Raw genomic sequence first — 18908 nt, 5'->3', positions numbered from 1 at the left:
ATCATACCATTCACATATTTTTTAAACCAGTCCATTCTGTTGCCATCCTATATTAAGCATGCAACTAGTGTTTTTTAAAGCCTTCAGTGAGCAACAATTATTTTATTAGCAATAAAAGAAGACAGGGGGAGGGGAGGGGAGGGGAGGGGAGGGGAGGGGAGGAGGGGGGGGAGGGGAGGGGAGGGGAGGGGGAGGGAAGCGGGGAGGAAGAGGCAGAAGGAAAGAAGTGAGGGAGGGAGAGAAAGTTATTTTAGACTCCTTTATACCTTCTCCTAATATCTCCCCCACCATGACCAATGACATTCATTTCATAAAGCAGCTAATTGGTGAACTTAATTTTACAGGCTATGACAAACAAAACCTTTATGAAAAGACATTATGGTGGCATTCTTAACACCCTGTGCTTCCAGACCTAAATAACTACAGGTACAATGGGGAGCCACATAAGCCTGTAAAAGCAGTTGATGGTCAAATACAATTCAACATCATTTAAAGCTACCAACTTTGAATCCTATAGGGTTAAGTTAAACGATAATTTATTTGCTGTCACAAAATGTACTCTATTATTATTTTCCATTTTTAAATAGTGTTCCTCAAAAGCTAATTTTTCTAACCAACTAATAAATGGAATATTTAAATAATCTTAAAGATGAAAAACAGGCATGTTATTTCTAAATTCCATCTGCAATTAATAAAATGTACATTAAGTCCAATACATAGTTTACCGAACTCAAGGACATTTACCTACAGTAATTCCATTCTATAGATGGAGAAAATAACGTATAGTAAGAGTAAACTGGTTTTTTTCCTAAAAGGAAAGAAATAGCAGCAAAAAATTCCAGTGACTCCCTAAAAATGAGAATGCCACACTACTATGTACATGTAAGGAGACTTTAAACACTGAGGCTATGACTGGAATAGATCACTAAGGAAATGGTATTAGAGATGAAAATATAGGTGGTCCTGTCCCTAACATCACCGAAAAAACTGGAGGGAACATTCAGCACCTTACAAAATAAAGTAAAAAGGCACCTGAGGACAAGCAAAAGAAAGCCACCTAATGAAGACCCTAAAAAGGAAATCTAAGGAAGAGTTCTGGACTTCAGGGAGAGGTCTACTTAGAATCATAAATGGATAAAAAGGAAAAAGGCAATAGAGACACAGGAGGTCTACCATTTTCCATGAGAAATAATTCAGTACATTTTGGTCTTGATTTCAAAGAATAGTAAAATTGCTTCCAAACAATAACAGTTCTGTGAGCAATAAATAATACATAAAATGTATTTACAGGCTAAAAAGTACAATTTAAGGGCTTAACTTCATTGATCTATATTAAGGGTTTAACTTCATTGTCTACTGCTAAGGGAACACTAAATACTGAATCCTGAAATAGTACAAACCCAAACCAAAGTATAATCAAAATCATAATTTGATAAAACAAGAGAAAAGCATTAAGATTATAAAAGCTACTCTATGTTTCCTAGGCATCCCACTCACCTCTCAGGAAAAGAAATTGTGTGTGTGTGTGTGTGTGTGTAGCCTTGAAATTAGCAGTTAAAAGACCAAAAGTAACTCCCCTAAATCTATTCAACAAGGAAGGTAAAGGAAATTAGCATTTGCTGAGCGGCTCTTTCATGCCAGGCACTTGTACACACCCTGCCTTGTCTAATTCTAACAAACCTGAAGTAGTCATCATCTCTTTACAAGCGAGGAAACCAAAGCTTAGAGGAGTCAACTTCCTTGTCGTTTGTTAGAATAGTGTTTCTCAATCTTGGCACCATTGACATCTGGGGCTAGACAATTTTGGGGGCGGCAGCGGGGAGGTAGAAGATGCTGTCTTACGGATTGTAGCATGCTTACCAGCATCCCTGGTCTCTACACACTGGATGCCAGTAGCATACTTTGGGTTGTGGCAACCCAACATTTCTCTAAACATTGCCGAATGTCCCTTGGGGGCAAAATAATCCCGAAATGAGAACCACTTAGAAGGAAGAAGTCAGCATTTTCATTCAATTGACAATAGGTACGTCCCAGACTCTGTTCAAGATGAGTAAAGGACAAATTGAGGTCTCTGCCTTCAAGAGCTCACTTTGAAACATGGTACTTGATTTAAAACCTCTCTCCATGCATAGCCATATTGAGCCTCACACCATGACAGTCTGACCTACATACTCCCTTCAGCCAGCCCCTAAATCCACTCACTCCTTCAACCACAATCAATGGCACCCTCACTGACCTAAATGATATCTTGCAGTCATGTCTGATTCAACTATTCCCTTAATTCTCTGTATCTAGTCACTGTCCAAGTCCTGCTGATTTTTCTTAGGAGTAAAATATCTCCGTCATCCATCCCTACCCTTCATTCCCATGACTCTAATATAGATACAAACCAAACTCCCTTTATCTTCTAACAGAAGAAATCAGGAGTAACTAATCTCTCTTGGTCCCTCATATGAATTAGGGGTACATATCAAGATATAGTAACTGATCTACCAACTTTTAGGATACAGGGCTGGCAGACTTCAGAGCAGTCCACAATGACCACATCTTTCTCTGGGGTGGGGACGGACGCTGGAATTTCTCATCTGATAGTAGTTTCATAAGCCAAATATTAACTCTTAAGTAAATAGTAACCCTCACAAGCATTAAGAGGACACAGCAGAAATTAGTTTGCATGCCATTACAAAGTGATTTGCATGCTATTTCTGGCATTTGTGCCATGAACTGCTTTTGCCTGCTTCAAAAGAAGGTAGAACTGACACTCAACAGAGCAAGTAAGGTGCAACTCCCAAAGAAAGCTTAATTAAACCAACTAATATTTCCACCCCTGCTGATGTAGAAACCTAGATGAAGGCAGGTAAAGCAAACATGCTGCTAGGGAAACACTAAAATAGATGGCCAAACAAAATCTAGTGAAATGCCTGCATATAAAGAGATATATAAATCTCATATATAACATATACAAATAAAATCACAGCATCAAAAGGCTAATGTATTTATACTACAAATGAAAAAGACTCCTATTTAAGATGAGAGGAAATCCAGGACCTAGTTCAAAGTTGGATCTTGCCCTTAGGCAGAGAATAACAGAACGTTTATGTACTAATGTACTGATGCTCTATCCTTTTTAACTTCCAAACACCATAATCAAGACAAATTTCTGAAATGCACAACTTAACCAAAACTTTTAATTTTTACTCTGCGTGTTTAAATTTTCAAAAAAACACATTTACATGTTCAAAAAAAAGTCTGATGAGTAACTTCCTAAATACTTCCACTTATTATTTCTGAGTTTTCCTATAAAGGGCTGATGGCAAATATATTTATTATTTAGGGTCTTGCTTTTTCCAACTTTATCAAGCTGTTTTAAGTAAATAAATAAACAGAAGTAATTTCTATAAGGATGCATCAATATCTCAAAGCTTTCTAAAAGAATAAAGAATGTCATTCTAAAGTTGGGCATGGTGGCTCATGCCTGCAATTCCAACAATTTGGGAGGCCAAGGCAATAAGACTGCTTGAGTCCAGGAGTTTAAGACCAGCCTGGGCAATAAATCAAGACCTTGTCTTTACAAAAAATTAAGAAATTAGCTGGGTATAGTGATGTGGGCTTATAATCCCAGCTACTCAGGAGGCTAAGGCAGGAAGATCACATTAGTCCAGGAGTTTCGGGCTTTGAAGAGCTATAATGATGCTACTGTGTTCCAGCCTAGGTAACAGAGTGAGATTCCATCTCAAAAAAAAAAAAAACACACACACACACAAAGAAAAGAAAAGGATGTCATACTAAATTAATGCATTTCCTTCTGAGGGACATGATTTTAGGTCGGCACGTTTATGAAATGACCCAATGTCAAACCAAAAGGCCTTTAACTTAAGAAAGCAATTATAACAAACAGGTGTATTAAATAATTCCAATTCACACATTTCTAATATCTATAGCAGAATTTAAAAAGCAGAGATAGAAATTGAATCAGACACTCAGTTACAGCCATCTTAAGATAATGCTTCTGACCCCGACTATTACTGTCTTCTGTCTATAACCTAGGACAGCTTTTCAACATTTCATTCAAACTTTTTCTAAACACATCACAAGTTTAGTCTAATCTAAATTAACACAGTTGGTTTAATTTATTTGTAATTCTACAATTTATACCTTTGTCTGTAGTAACTTAAAGCCTGAAGACAGAAGATACACAGTTGACTCTTTAACAACATGAGTTTCAACTGTAAAGGTCTACTTATACTCAAGATTTGCTTCTGTCACGCCAGACAGCAAGACCAACTCCTCCTTTTCTTCAGCCTACTCAATATGAAGACAATGAGGATGAAGACCTTTATAGTGATCCACTTCTACTTAATGAATTATAAATACATTTTCTCCTCCTCATAATTTTCTTGGTAAGTTTTTTTCTCTACTTTATTGTAAGAATACAGTATATAATACATATAACATACAAAGTATGTGTTAATCGACTATTTATGTTATCAGTAAGGCTTCCAAGCAACAGCAGAGACTATTAGGAGTAGTTTTCAGAGATTTAAAAGTTACCTGCAGATTTTCGACTGCATGGTGGGTCAGCACCCCAACCCCAACATTGTTCAAGGGTCAAATGGATTAACAAATGCATACAAGTTGCAGTCATACACATCCAACAGGAAATTATCAATTTAGTCTTCTTTTTTTGAGAAATCCTTTCTTTCATGAAATGATAGCATTAACCTCAGAATGCACTCTTTACTGCCTTTTACCAACATTTGTCTACATGAAAAGCATAAAGATAACATTGTCATAACTGATGCCTGAAACCATTATTAAAAAGAATTTCTGTTTTAACAAAGTAAATGTGAGGGGACCTCTTGAACTGATCCTTAAGATATCTTAAGATGCTACATGTAACAACAATGTAATTTAAAAATCATACTAACTTTACCATCAAGCCACAGCGTTCTTGGCACCTTTAAAACAAAATTTAACCTTGTAAAACAGATCATGGCTAACTAAGATCTCCAAAATCAGTCCTGGGCCCCTAGGGGTGTGTTCCCTAGGAAACTATTTTGTTTCATAATGCTTCGAGTTAACAGACCTGAATTCTGCTGACTTTAAATGAATGACAAAAATGTGAAGACAAATCAAGTATTTGGAATCCAACTGTCAGAAGGCTACCGCATATAGCATCCTCTGGCTTAAAGTACGACAGTTTATAAAATGTTGTCATACATACAGTCTCTTTTAGTTTCAACTCTTTTTCAAAGTACTAATTAAGAGTATCATTTTATGGGCAAAACTGCAAACAACATAAACTATATTTCCCACACCCAAAGATATAAAATATTTTTACAACCTGGTTTCCTATTTTCAGTTAAAGGAATAAAATTAAGGTGGCTTCTCATCCCTTTTTCCCTATAGCTTCTCCAACTATAGTAACACAATCTTTTCTTGAGACATTCCTAGATGATTAACAATTTGAAATTGAATTAAGAAACTGCTTTCAAAAGTAAAGTATAAATACATCCATTTTCAAACGAAAAAGATTGGGGGATTGTTCTCTACACCTATTAGCTCTGTCTATAATCTTAAATTAAGCACGTCCTGAAATCCTGAAGACTATTACATTTCTATTCACTAGTCAAACATTTAAGGCTATATTAAAGTTTCATGTGTATTAAAGTCACACTGAATTTTCTATGGGAAAGGCCAAATTTATTCCAAAAAATAAATCCATTACAAGAAAGGAAAAACTAATTTGCAAGCTTCTCCAGCTAGAAATATCTTTTCTAGTAAGCTATCACTTTAAACATGCAATTAACTTTTAAAAATCAGGTAAGAGCTGTTTACTTGTGCATCTCAAGATTCCTAAGTGGTATCTGTTTAGATTTGTGATAAACATGTAAAAAGAAATTCCAAAGGGTCTGGATAAAATCCTAACTCACGACTGAATGTTAAGTAGTCCAAAAATTCCAGGAAATTAACATTTTAAATGTTCCTAGTGACAAGCAGAAAGTGTTCATGAAACATCCTGGAGTCTACAGCTAAAAATTGGTCAAGATTTGCTAAGAAAGTTTAAATGGGCCCTGGGAAAAAGGTCCAGAAGAATCGAAACTGAAGTGCCAAAAAAAATACCACCATTGCTGAAGGAACCGACACATGGATGAAACCATTTCCTCCCCACACCACTGTAAGCTATCTAAGAACCTTCATGCTGATGCTCTAGGGAGCCACTATCAATTCCACACTGTTCACACCTACAAATATAACTTACCTGCATACCTACTGGAGGATTCTGTTACTAGGGAACAGCAGCATCACTCAATTCATCCAAGTTAACTGTACGTCAAACATTGCTCTGGCGGCTTCATTTATTACCTACACCAACTTTGCAAGAGGGCATTGTCTCCTTTACTGATGAGAACATTTATAGAGGCTGAGAAAGCTTAGAAGCCGAGTAACTTGTCAGATTTTTTAGGGGAGGAAAACATTACCTGTCAGGCTTCAACTCCAAACCTGTCTCTTTCTATACTGGACCCTGGCTTCTTGCTAGAGCCCTAACTTTTTCTGTAGGCTTAAAAGCACTAATGCCATAGAAAATTCCTTACTTAACTCCACTCAACCCTCAACTAACAATGACAACTTCATACAGAGTATTTTGGCCACAACTGTTCCCCCTTCCAACATTCAGCTGTCATGACAATATTAAAGCCAGGTGGCCTATTAGTATGTATCAAACATTCAGCTAGGCTATTTATAATTAACATTTAGTGAGCACTTACTATGTGCCAGATACTGTTTGAAATGTTTACAACAACCTCATAAGGTAGGTTCTATCATTATCTTTATTTTATGAAGAAAGGGAAGCACAGAAAACTTTAATATGCACAAAGATAAATGGTAAGCAACGAATCCAGCATTCAACTCAGTTTCCATGGTTTCACCACAACTCAAGCTCTTAAACGTTATCATTCCTCCCTCACAAGATAATTTATACAGGGTTTCTCATTTAAGCCTCTCAACTCTGTGAGTCAAAGATTATCAATTCCAATTTATAGATGAAGAAATACCGGCTCAGAAAGGTGAAGTAATTTACTTAAAATCACACAGCTTTAAGTGGTTCAAGACAAGTTAGTCAAGACTTGAATCCACTTTTGTTTCACACCTCCAAATTGTTAATACTACACCATATCAAAGAAGGATGAGAACTATAAAAAGGCAAGTGAACAATAAAAAGGAACAGGTATCAATCTATGTAGTTTAATATGGTCAATCACTTTGGAAAATTTCTAGGCTATATACAGGCTCTTCTTCAAACTGTTTATGTATTAAAAAAACATGTTATGATAGTGAGGAAACTGACAAAAATGGTCTCTTGATGGTCAAGAATAACAGGACAGAAAATCCCACACGTTTTTAAGAACTGTATAATCTTTTACTATGAAAACACAAAATTCATATTTGGCCACAAAATACAGAGACAGACACAAGCAGGCACCATGCTCCTATCTCACAACCACCGCCTCCCACTTCAGTAGATAATGAGAATCGGCTTCATTACTCATGCTCCTCTTCCTGAGAGATCAAGAAACAAAAGCAACATGAAAGAATCCACCTACTTTAGGCTATCCTCTTAAATCTGGTACCATTCTGAAAACAAGCTCATAAACATACATTAAATTTTAGAAGTTATTTAAGATGTTTCTACCAAGAAACAAGTATATGAATGCATTTAACATTCTTTGTCTCACGCGCAGAATGGATTTGCCTTTCTTAAATCTATAAACTTAGAGAGGAAAAAGACTCAGAAAAGTGATTTTCCTATCACCAAAAACATCACTGCTTTCAAATGTTTCTCAAGACCCAATTAGACAGTATAACTCCTCTGCAGTTATACACTTTAGTATTTCAGAAAATGTCTTCCACCAATTATCCATCCAGAGTAAAATTGGACAATATAATCATGACTCTCATCATATTCCCTACATAGCCCAGAGGTCTCAGATAGCAAAACTGATTACTGCATCTATAAGAAACATCCATTTCAAAATTACCAGTCCTAGTAAGACAATCAAGCTTACATTCTCAACAATGGAAAAACAAATTAGAAGCAGCCAGCAAGCAAGACTGCAGTTCCTTTATACCAGATACAGATTTTTTAAAACAAATTACAGAAGAGGAAAAACCTGTCATTTGTTAAGTATCTTTTATAGTATTCTGCAGCCCGGTTAAAGGCAGAAGAAAAAAAATGATCATGCACAAGTCAGAAGTCAGTCCAAAGAATAAGTGTTGTTTCAGGAGGGGAAAAAAAAAATCACTTATTCACAGTTGTTCGACAATTTTAAAAATAATCAGTGCTGTGCAGGAAAAGCATTAAATATTTTAACGAGGCCAAAGGGATCATGTAACATGTGAATGACGATCTAATGTGTCCAAAGTGTACAGTGAACAAACAGGTTCCGCTGTCAACCTCCTAAATGATGTTTTGAAATAGGGTGGAACTTTAAGAAAAGCACTCGCCTCATAACATTTCATTAAATTCACAGGTTTTTGTTTTGTTGTTTGTGTGTGTGTGTGTGTGTATGTGAATTGAAAAACAATGAGCTTTTTCCCCCAGTGCTAGAGATAATAAAACATGGCTTGCTTTCTTATAAATGAATCCTGCCACATCGAGGCTTGAAACGCCAATATACAAAGATGCAGCCCATCCCCTTGTCCCCCATTTCTACTTCCCCTCGGGTAATTCCTTTCAAATAGCTATTTAAACATACATAGACGCTATCTGAAATGAAAACTTTCCTCCCATTCCCTAAGCTGAAGAAAGCAGGAATTCCTCAAGAAAGCTGAATCAAGCTCAGTCACCCACAGAACCCCAATCTCTCAAATGCCCTATGTTACCAAAATAAAAGCTGGATACCCTAAGTAAGCAAATCCTTGGACACTTCACACACACAGTAAATAAAAAAGCTCACTAAAATAAAAAGGTGGAAAAACAAAGTCAACTTAAAAGCAAACCACCACACCCTCAACTCCGCGTTGCAACCGGTCGGCCAGGGGCCTTTACCTTCATTTTCCATCGAAACTGCACTCGGGTTGATGGCTACAAAGTCTTTAGTGTCAGCCACGGCCACACTGGGAATAGAGAGAAGAGGAGGACAAGGAAGAGAAGCCCCCGGAATCCCAGGCTGTCACCCCCGCTCCCGGCCACGCGTCCCACGGCTGCTCCCACCACCCCTAGCAGCAGCATCTGCAAGAGAAACCAGGAGAAGCGGCGCTGACGAGAGAGAGGCTGAGAAAGGAGTTCCCCGCCCAGCCGCTATCTCGGGAGCCCCCCCGCCCCGCGCCAAGATCCCGCACCCGCCCCATCGTGTGCCCGCAACGTCCCCAGCTCACGCCAGCGGGGCGGCGCCCTAGAGATGTCCCCCCAACCAGGGGATCCCCGAACCTCCCCTTCCTTCAGAACCTGGAAGTTTCTAGAAATGGGGGCAGGAGGTAATACTGGTACCCACCCAAAGCCCCACACAGCCCTTCTCCAGGCTGCGGGGTCTCAGCCGCGGGGCTCGCGGGGGCGCCCCGCGCGCCTCGAGAGAAGAGGAGCTGCTCGCGGGGCAGCGGTGCGAGGCAGGAGCCTGCTCCGGGCGTGAGAAGAAGCGAGCGGGAGGGAGGGAGGGAGGGAGAGAGAGAGAGGGCGGGCGGGGAGGGGAAAGGAGAGGAGGTGAGGGGACCCGTCACGGTCCGCCGGGCCGGCTCCGCGAGGCCGTGCTGGTCTGCTCCCGCCTCCGACTCCTGCACTCCGCCCCTCCCCGCCGCCGGCCGCCCAGTCGCGCCCAGCACTCCTGGGCCAGCCGCGCACCAAGCTTTGTCGCTACTACTTCCGCTGCGAGAGGTGCGCGCAGGCGTATTCGTGCTCACGGGCGGGGAAGGCGGAAGTGAAGTGAAGGCCCAGACTTCGGCCTGGAATGGACAATGTTTGTGTTTGGATCCGTCCGGTAGGAGGTCGCGCGGGGTTGGTGGCCCGCCCTGTTCTTGCCGGCGCCTCCCTTATCCCAGGGACGGTATCCGCCCGTTTATGTGCACCCACTTAACGCGAGGGTGGGAGATTCGCCCACGCCGCGTGTTGGCCACACATTCCCGTGGGGCGGCCGCAGGGTCAGCCCAAGCTGACAGCCATGGCTGCTGTCCCTGAGGCGTTTAAGCGCTCTCTACAAATTCTGCAGGGGAAGCCGCTCCCGACGGGGTGGCAGTCACAATCCCAGCAGGCGACGTTGAGGCCCGCGGAAGAAAGGGACGAGGTATCCATGCTCCTGCCAGGGACTGGAGCACCAAGAGCAGCCTCCCGAGTCTCGCACTCTCACTTGCAAAACCCTGCACTGACTGCTTGGTTTTTGCGGAAGCCGGTCATCGCGGGGCGACTTCCCAAAATTCCGTAAGCGGTGTGTTTAGTTACCATGTGTAATGAGACAGCAAGGTTCAGCCTCAGAGAACTCCAGGGAGAACTAATCTTTTTCATTCGTTTGTGGTGTGTGGAGCTGGGGAGAGGCTGGAACAGCAATTAGAAACCAGTCGTACAGCGGTCGAAGCCAATGAACGAGCACTTCTTCGGCCGCTGTACCTTTGTCCAGGGGCAATGCCTTTTCACACGTAAACATTTCACTTGCTCGGCATCTTACCCAGACCCCTAATAAGTGCTTTTTAATTAACGATTGGTTTTAATAAACCTTGGTGAGCCAGACACGTAGTGTTGAACAGAAGTCCTCGCACACCCATAACCACTAGAGGGCAGGGCTTCACCTACTGAGTTGGCGATCACCCTCCAGAGAACTCGAAAAGAAAATTATGCTAGTTGTGTTTTTCTCCATCAACACTTAGACACTTTACAAATTTGCTTTTTATCTCAAGTCCTGTAACATATCCCAGTGTGCTCTCTAACCACACGTTCAACATCAAAATTAACAGACGGGATTGCCTGTTTTTCTATATTTGTTCCCAAGTAAGTGGTACTAGACTAGGATCGAAAATTCTGGACAGCTTTCTAGATTTACCTTTCTTTTAAGAAATATTGAACCTTTAATCAGCGAGGTCACTTTTAAAGATGAACCCATAAAAATCACTATCAAGTAGATTTCTAGTCTTAAGAGTTAACTATTTATGATCCACCTCTGGCGTGCATTGTCAGTGATTTTTGTCTACATAATGACATAGCCTATGATTTTTACAATGATTGTGCTCTCTTGTAACCAATTTGTAACAGTTATCACTACATACTCAACCTTGAAACAGCATTATATTAAAAATGAAAGCATCTAAGGTAGGAAATTACACAATATAAACACTTTGGTATTAACATACGCATTTACAAAATAGAGGGTAACTACAGAATTTGATATTGGGTCACTTTAGCTGAAACATTTTTCTAAAGCAACTTTTCAGAGCTATCTATTTTATTAATAGACTGCAATACTCTAGCATTAACACTGAATCTATAACTCTTCCAAAAGATTTATAGCTCCATGGTTTATTCCTAAAATGACTTAAACTGAAATTTTACTTTTGGTCGCCTAAATTATGAAAATCATTGTTCCTATTACTAAGCCAAGAAAGAAACCAGTAAGATCAAGATCAGCTTTACCAAGAAGAATTGACCAATGAGTCATTTTATATAAAAAACTTAAGCATCTGCAAATTCTGGTGTCTGAGGGGGTTCTGGAACCAATCCCCTGTGGACACTGAGGGATGACTATATATATACATGTCATACACACACGTATGTATACATATAAACAAATATATGCACATACATGTACATATATTCATACACACACATACATACACACTACCCTTCTTTCAAAAGATTGTTGTAAGAATCTCATAAAGTAAGTGAACGCAGGTTGCAAATTATAAGCACTATAGAAGTATAAGATTATTATAGAGAGAAACGAGCAAATCCCTGGAGTGTTAGCTACAATGAGATTGATGGCAATGAAATATATTATGTCCAAGTTTCATCTTATTGCTTCCATAGAAATCAAAGCTCTAAAAATTCTTTCTACTCTCCTTTCGTCCTGAATATTTAACCTACAAAATTAAGTGCATCTGATGCAAAAAGTGGTCACATGAGCAAGAAGGGGAAATTTGTCATGCTTCTCCGCTTGGGGGAAATATTACAAATGGGAACGATTGAAGAAGAATGGTCATGATGTTCTCATTTTCTTCATACTGTGCTTTATTCCACAAAGGATGTGAGGCATCTTGATTTAAATATCAAATTTGATAGCTGCATTTTTATAAACCTGGATGGTAAAAGAATATGTGGTTCTTTAGGAATTTAAAAATTAAAACTTAGAAAAATTATTTTGAAATCTTTCCTTAGTTAATTAATGTCTTCTTTAAAGGCTGTTTTAATGTTGTTTAAAGTACCAGAGGTTAATAGTTACGAAATTTCACCTAGCTGCTAGAAAAGAAATTGTCATTTTATTTTAAGTTGAACATTTTATTTATTTATTTACTTTCTAACTTACTTAAGAGACTCTGTCACTCAGGCTGGAGTGCAATGGTGTCATCATAGCACACTGCAGTCTTGAACTCCTGGGCTTGAGATCCTCTTGCCTCAGCCTCCCAATGTGCTTGGGATTAGAGGCATGAACCACCATGCCTGGCAAAGTTGGACATGTTAAAAACATATAAAGATGCATCACTTTATTTTTATAAGCTAACCTACTCCAACAGAACAAAAAGAAGTATTTTTCTTCTTATAGGATAAAGGACATGCTAAATGTCAAGTTTAGAGAACTATACAGTTTTATTGCCAAGAGTGTTGTATGAAATCAGTGCCTAACAAATACTACCAGAATTGCTATAAATCTGCCTAGTTCCATGTTTTGGCAGTGCTGGAAGATTAAAAGTTGGAAGCAAGAATAAAAATTGAAGGACTCATATGAGCTACTTGTGTTTGGTTGGTTTTAATAGGACCCAGATCCCCAAGTACTCTACAAATATTTTACCACTCACAAAATTCCATAGCCTCTTTCACACTTGCTAGCATTCTAAACATGAAATATTTCATGAAACTGAGAAGATGAAATGAGAGAACTTATACTCTTAATTTTTATTTTTAAAGAAGTTTATTTCAAGTATGGCATAGTCTGTCCATTTATTGGCTCAGATTCTGAGCCAGTGGTAATATTTGGGGTCTCTTATATACTACCAGTCGTCTGGATTAGACATGAGTGTGGATGGGGTGCATGTGAAAATAAGAAAGAGGTAAGAGCAAAGAGAGTGTGAGTCCCATGACCAGGAGTACCATGACCAATGAACTTCATCATTTCCATGGAAAACAGACATACAATATTCCAAATTATATAAACTACAGGATTTGTTTTGAGATACAAACGCACCCATTTAAAAGAATATTCCATCTAGTCTCCAAACTAGGATAATTCACCTCTGGCCCCAAAACACTTGACAGCAGTGAATATGTAATAAAGACCTATTAAATAAATGGATAGCCTGAAAAATGTTTATCATAAATATTTTTTGTTGAATGAATAACAACCTACTTGTTTCCTGTGATCAGACTAAAATCCAAGCTTCTACTTTCCTGTAAAACAAAGAGGACTTATGGGATTTTTAAGAAATTTAAGGGTCTGGTGCATCTCACACCTGTAATCCCAACATTTTGGGACGCTGAGTCAGGAAAATTGCGTGAGCCCAGGAGTTCAAGACAAGGCTGGACCACATAGTGAGACCCTGTCTTTACAGAAAATAAAAACATAGCTGGGTGCAGTGGCACACACCTGTGGTCCCTGATACTCGGGCAGCTGGGGTGGGAAGATTGCTTGAGCCCAGGAGGTTGAAGCTACAGTGAGCCATAATCATGCCACTGCACTCAAGTCTGGGGGACAGAGCAAGAACCTGTCTCAAAAAAAGAAAAGAAAAAGGTTTAAAAACATGAACCTACATCTCCAAAAACCACAAAGGGGTTAACTAGGACAACATTATCTGAATGGGAATAAGTCCTAATTGTTGTAAGAAATGCTTGATATTGAGCACTGCCCAGAGCAGATAAAATTGCACACCCAGATTTTGAGCCCAGGTAACCATTTGAAATTAAAAGATAACAGTGTTGAGGTGGTTGTTTCCATGCATTTGAGAAATTTTAGCTGAGCCTGTGCTTTTGATTTTGATGGCATGCATATTAATGCCTGACAAAAAGCATTATACACTAGGTCCTCGAATAAGGTGATTTTCAACGTCATTTCATTAAATGATGAGGAAAAAGAAACATCAATTACTGGTAGGGCCATTGTATTGAGTTTGCACATTCTCCCTGTGTCTACATGGGTTTTCTCCAGGTATTCTGGTTTCCTCTCATATCCCTAAGTTGTGCATGTTAGGTTAATTGGCATGTCTAAATTGTCCCAGTGTGAGTGAGTGTGTGTACGTGTGTACCCTGCGATGGAGTAGCATCCTGTCCAGGGTTGATTCCTCCCTTGAGTGCTGAGCTGCCAGATAGCCTGCAGCCACCTACAACCCGGAACTGGAATAATTGGGTAAATAATTATTTGTTTTATTAATCTTTCTTAAATGTATGTATAACTCACATTTATTTCAGTGTTTAATATTTGAAGTGTTTTGGGAGCAGAGCAAGATGGTGGAATAGAAGCCTATACCATGATAACTCCCGACAGGAACAACAAATTTTAACAATTATCTGCACACTGGAAGGCACCATCACAAGAACAAAAATCAGAGCAATCAGAGTACCTGGTTTTATATTCATATCGTTGAAACAATCATTGAAGAGAGTAGGAGAGACAGTCTTGAATCACTGACACCACCCCTTTTCCCCGTAACCTAGCAGCAGCCGTGCTGCACAGAGAGTCTATACACTTGGGAGAGGGAGACTGCAGTCACTAGTAGTCTTTCTATTGAACTCAGTGCTGCCTTGTCATAGTGGAGAGCAAAGCCATGCTGGGCTCAGCCAGCACCCATGCATGAAGGGAGCATTTGGACCAGACCTAGCCAGAGGGTAATGGACCATCCCAATTATCAGAACTTGAGTTTTTTGGCAACCCTCACCACCATGGACCAAAGTGCTCTGAGGTTCTAGGTAAACTCAAAAGGCTGTCTAGGACACAGGGATTGCAGTTCTTAGGCGACTTCTAGTGCTGGGCTGGAATGGTACATGACCTAGGGAGACACCAGCCAGGGAATCTAAGGGAGTGCTTATGCCATCCTTCCCCCAACCCCAGGCAGCACAGCTTGAAGCAACAAAAGTGACTCTGCTTATGAAGAGGAGAACAAAGAAGACTTTGTTTTGCATCTTGCATACCAGCTCAGTCACAGTAGGATATGGCACTGGGCAGTCATGAGGCGCCCATGCCAGACCCTAGCTCATGGACGACATGTCTAGACACACCATGGGCCAAAAGGTAAACCGCTGCCTTGAAGGGAAGGATCCACACCTGGCAGGATTCATCACCTGTGACTAAAGAGCCCTTGGGCACTAAATAATCAATAGCAATACCCAGGTATTGCATTATGGCATGGGCCTTGGGTGAGACTCTGAGACGTGTCTTCAAGTGACCCCCAGAACATTGTCAGCTGTGGGTGGCTATGGTGAGAGACTCCTTCTGCTAGAGAAAAGCAGAGGGGAAAGTAAAGAGTACTTAGTCTTGCACCTTAGATACCAGCTCAGTCAGAGTAGGGTAGATCAATAAGTGGGCTCTTGAAGTCCCCAATCCCAGGCCTAACCTCTTGGATGGCATTTCATGACCTTTCCTGGGCCCACTTGGGGTCAGGAGTTTGAGATCAGCCTGGCCAACATGGTGAAACCTCGTCTCTACTAAAAATACAAAAAATTAGCCAGGTGTGGTGGTGTATGCCTGTAATCCCAGCTATTCAGGATTACAAGAGGCAAGAGAATCACTTGAACTCAGGAGGCAGAGGTTGTAGTGAGCCAAGGTCACACCACTGCATTCCAGCCTGGGCAACAGAGTAAGAAAAAAAAAAAAAAAAAAAAGAACAAGAAGAAAGAAAAAAGTATATGACAGACACACAGCTAGTATCACCCTGAATGGGGAAAAACTGTGAGTCATTATTGTAAGACTGGAACAAAAAAGGATGCCCACTTTTTCACCACTATTATTCAACATAGTACTGGAAGTCCTAGCTAGAGCAATTAGGCAAGAGAAATAAAGAACATCCAAATTGTAAAGGAAGAAGTTTAATTATTTTTATTTGCAGATGATATGACTATATATTTGGAAAAACCTAAAGACTACACCAGAAACTGTTAGAACTGATAAATAAAGTCAGTAAGTTGCAGGATACAAAATCAACATACAAAAATCAGTAGCATTTCTATATACCAACAGAGTACAATATGAAAAAGAGGTAAAAATAATCCCATGTATGATAGCCACAAATAAAATTAAATCCCTAGAAATTAACCAAAGAAGTGAAACATCTCTATGATAAAAACTGTAAAACACTGATGAAAGCAATTGAAGAGTATGCAAAACAAGGTAAAGATATTCTATGTTCATTGAATGCAAGAATTAATATTTTTAAATGTCTAAAGCAATCTAGCGATTGAATGCAATCTCTATCAAAATGCCAGTGACTTTCCTCACAGAAATAGAAATAACATGGAAAACATGGAGAAACACCATCTCTACAAAAAACTTTAAAACTAGCTAGGCATGGTGGTGTGCACCTGTGGTCCCAGTTACTTGGGAGGTTGAGGTGGGAGGACTGCTTGAGCCCAGGAGGACAAGACTGTGGTGAGCCATGTTCACACCACTGCACTCCAACCAGGATGAGAGAGAGAGAAAGTGGGGGAAGGAGGAGGAGGAGAAAAAGAAGAAAAGGAGATCTTAAAATAGGTAAGTTAAATTGCCACCAGCCAATATCTTCCACCAACTTTGAAAACTTTGCTGATGGGTTGGTTGTTTTAAATTGAAACTGTGGGACAAATTCTGTATCGTATCTGCATGCCTTTAGCTGTGTTTGCATTAATAGCCTAGGTCTCCTCCCTCCATTTAAATGCTGTATCAATTTCATATCAGAAACATTTTCAATCTCTCTTTATCCTGCTGCACACTGGGCTGTGAGAGTGCTTTGGGAAAGGTTGCATTTCCTCATACCTACAAAATGGTACATTTTGCACTTAAAAGTTTTCTATGCCAATAACTGCTAGAAGTCAGATATTTTCTGCAAAGCTTGCATCTGTGTCTGAACTTGTCCCATGTCCTTCCAGGCCCCCTGCAGAAATCGTCTCTCTCCACTGTGCTTCCCATTGTGCAAATAAATGAGAAAAAAGACACAAAATGCCATTATGATAATAAATTAGAGAGTGAGATACACAGCCCCAAGGCTTTATGAGGATCCTGCAGTTTAACCCTGGCCAATCATGCAAACAGATTACTACTCCCACTGAGCATACTATGCGAAATAAAGAACCCATATCAATGAGATGGTTTTTGAAATACAAAATTAAAAAGGGGAAATTACAATTTTGGCAATATAGTTTGTGAGATAAATGACAGAGAAGGGTATTTACAAATTGGCAGGAAAGAGTTTTTGCAACACAAGCAAACTGTTAATCCTTTAGGTTAGAAAATTTATTGCTACAATAAAAGATCAGGTGGAAAATTGGATTAGAAGCATTTACAGTATGCCTTCAGACAACCTTATTTTTATTGCTTGGTTATAAAAGGTAATGCTTTTGTAGCCTATATCATATTTTAAGTTTTTAATAGTTCCAAATGTCCTATATTTAGGGGAATTAGAAAAATGAGGATTTGAAGGGTAAAACTTTCTATGAGTGGCAACAGATAAGCTGAGGTGAAAATTTGGGGCTTGAACTGACCCAATCAGCTCCCAATTCAAACATCTGAATGCAAAACTATTTTCTGCAAAAGTGCTACATCAACTACTAGAAATACTGGTATTTGAAATGAGCAGTGTCCCAGTCTAGAATATTTAACAGGAGACTTACAAACTAAAAATGGCACCAGGCCTTTCAAGGTGAGTAAAGGGAACTCTGTAATTTTCCAAATGATAATTATAGTGTATCTTTTAATGAGTATCATAAGTAATCCTCAAACATCTATTCCCAGCCATCATCAACACCTCTGTACTCCTCCTAGGTACCTGCTGCCACCACCCTACCAAATAGGGGTTAAAGGACCAAACCACCTTAGGGTTCACTATCACTTCTGCCAGCAACCCAGCCCATTCCAGTGATGAGGTCACGAGGCACCCATGTGCTGCCCAGGGACCCAAGGATCATCTCACCTGGCATCCCCATCCAGCACAGCTTTCCTACAGCCTCCACAGACAACTGCAACCTAAGTCACTGAGGAACTTGCAGACACCACTGATGTTGATGACAGCAAAAGAAATTATACAGAGAATGTACTATTGCACCCACCCAGAACAAAAGCCAAAGCACTCTACCCAACTGACATTACGAATACATCTATAGGAAAAAGTCTTTTTCTATGAAAGATACTGTATAAAACTGGAAGAAAACAACTGTTAACACCAGATGCACAGATATTAACCTAGAGAAACAAAACACATGAAAAAGCAAGGAAATATAACAGTACCAAAAAACAATGGTAATTCTTCAGTAGCAGAATACCAAAAAAAGAAATGCATGAAATGCCTGAAAAGGAATTCAAAATAATTATCTTCAGAAAACTCAGTGAAATGCAAACAAACATAGATAAGCAATACAGTAAAATCAAGAAAACAATTCAGGATCTGAATGAAAAATTCAACAGAGAGGTACATTTCATTAAAAAAACAAACAAACAAACAAATATTGGCCAGACATGGTAGCTCACACCTGTAATCCCAGCACTTCAGGAGGCTGAGGCAGGTGGATCACAAGATCAGGAGTTCAAGACCAG

General features: G+C 39.7%; 1 protein-coding gene across 9 annotated transcripts in view; it reads right to left on the bottom strand.

Moving 5' to 3' along the window:
• The window catches only part of ATP2C1 (ATPase secretory pathway Ca2+ transporting 1), a 178846-nt gene that overhangs the window by 112395 nt on the left and 47543 nt on the right, over positions 1-18908 (bottom strand). For 2 of the 9 annotated variants that reach the window (XM_050777776.1, XM_050777786.1), the window contains exon 1: positions 9498-9664. The exons of 3 other annotated variants lie outside the window; for them this stretch is intronic. Coding sequence is in view for 4 of the 6 variants with exons in the window: in XM_050777753.1 (XP_050633710.1) it covers positions 9053-9058 (6 nt within the window). In the remaining 2 variants the exon portion in view is untranslated. Of the gene's footprint in view, positions 1-9052; positions 9449-9497; positions 9665-18908 lie in introns of those variants that run through there. 4 more of the 9 variants (XM_050777753.1, XM_050777743.1, XM_050777751.1 and 1 more) reach the window with 4 other exon arrangements.

Source organism: Macaca thibetana, chromosome 2, assembly GCF_024542745.1.
Source record: "Macaca thibetana thibetana isolate TM-01 chromosome 2, ASM2454274v1, whole genome shotgun sequence".
NCBI classification, from domain to species: domain Eukaryota; kingdom Metazoa; phylum Chordata; class Mammalia; order Primates; family Cercopithecidae; genus Macaca; species Macaca thibetana.
This window is presented reverse-complemented; position numbering and strand designations above follow the sequence as displayed.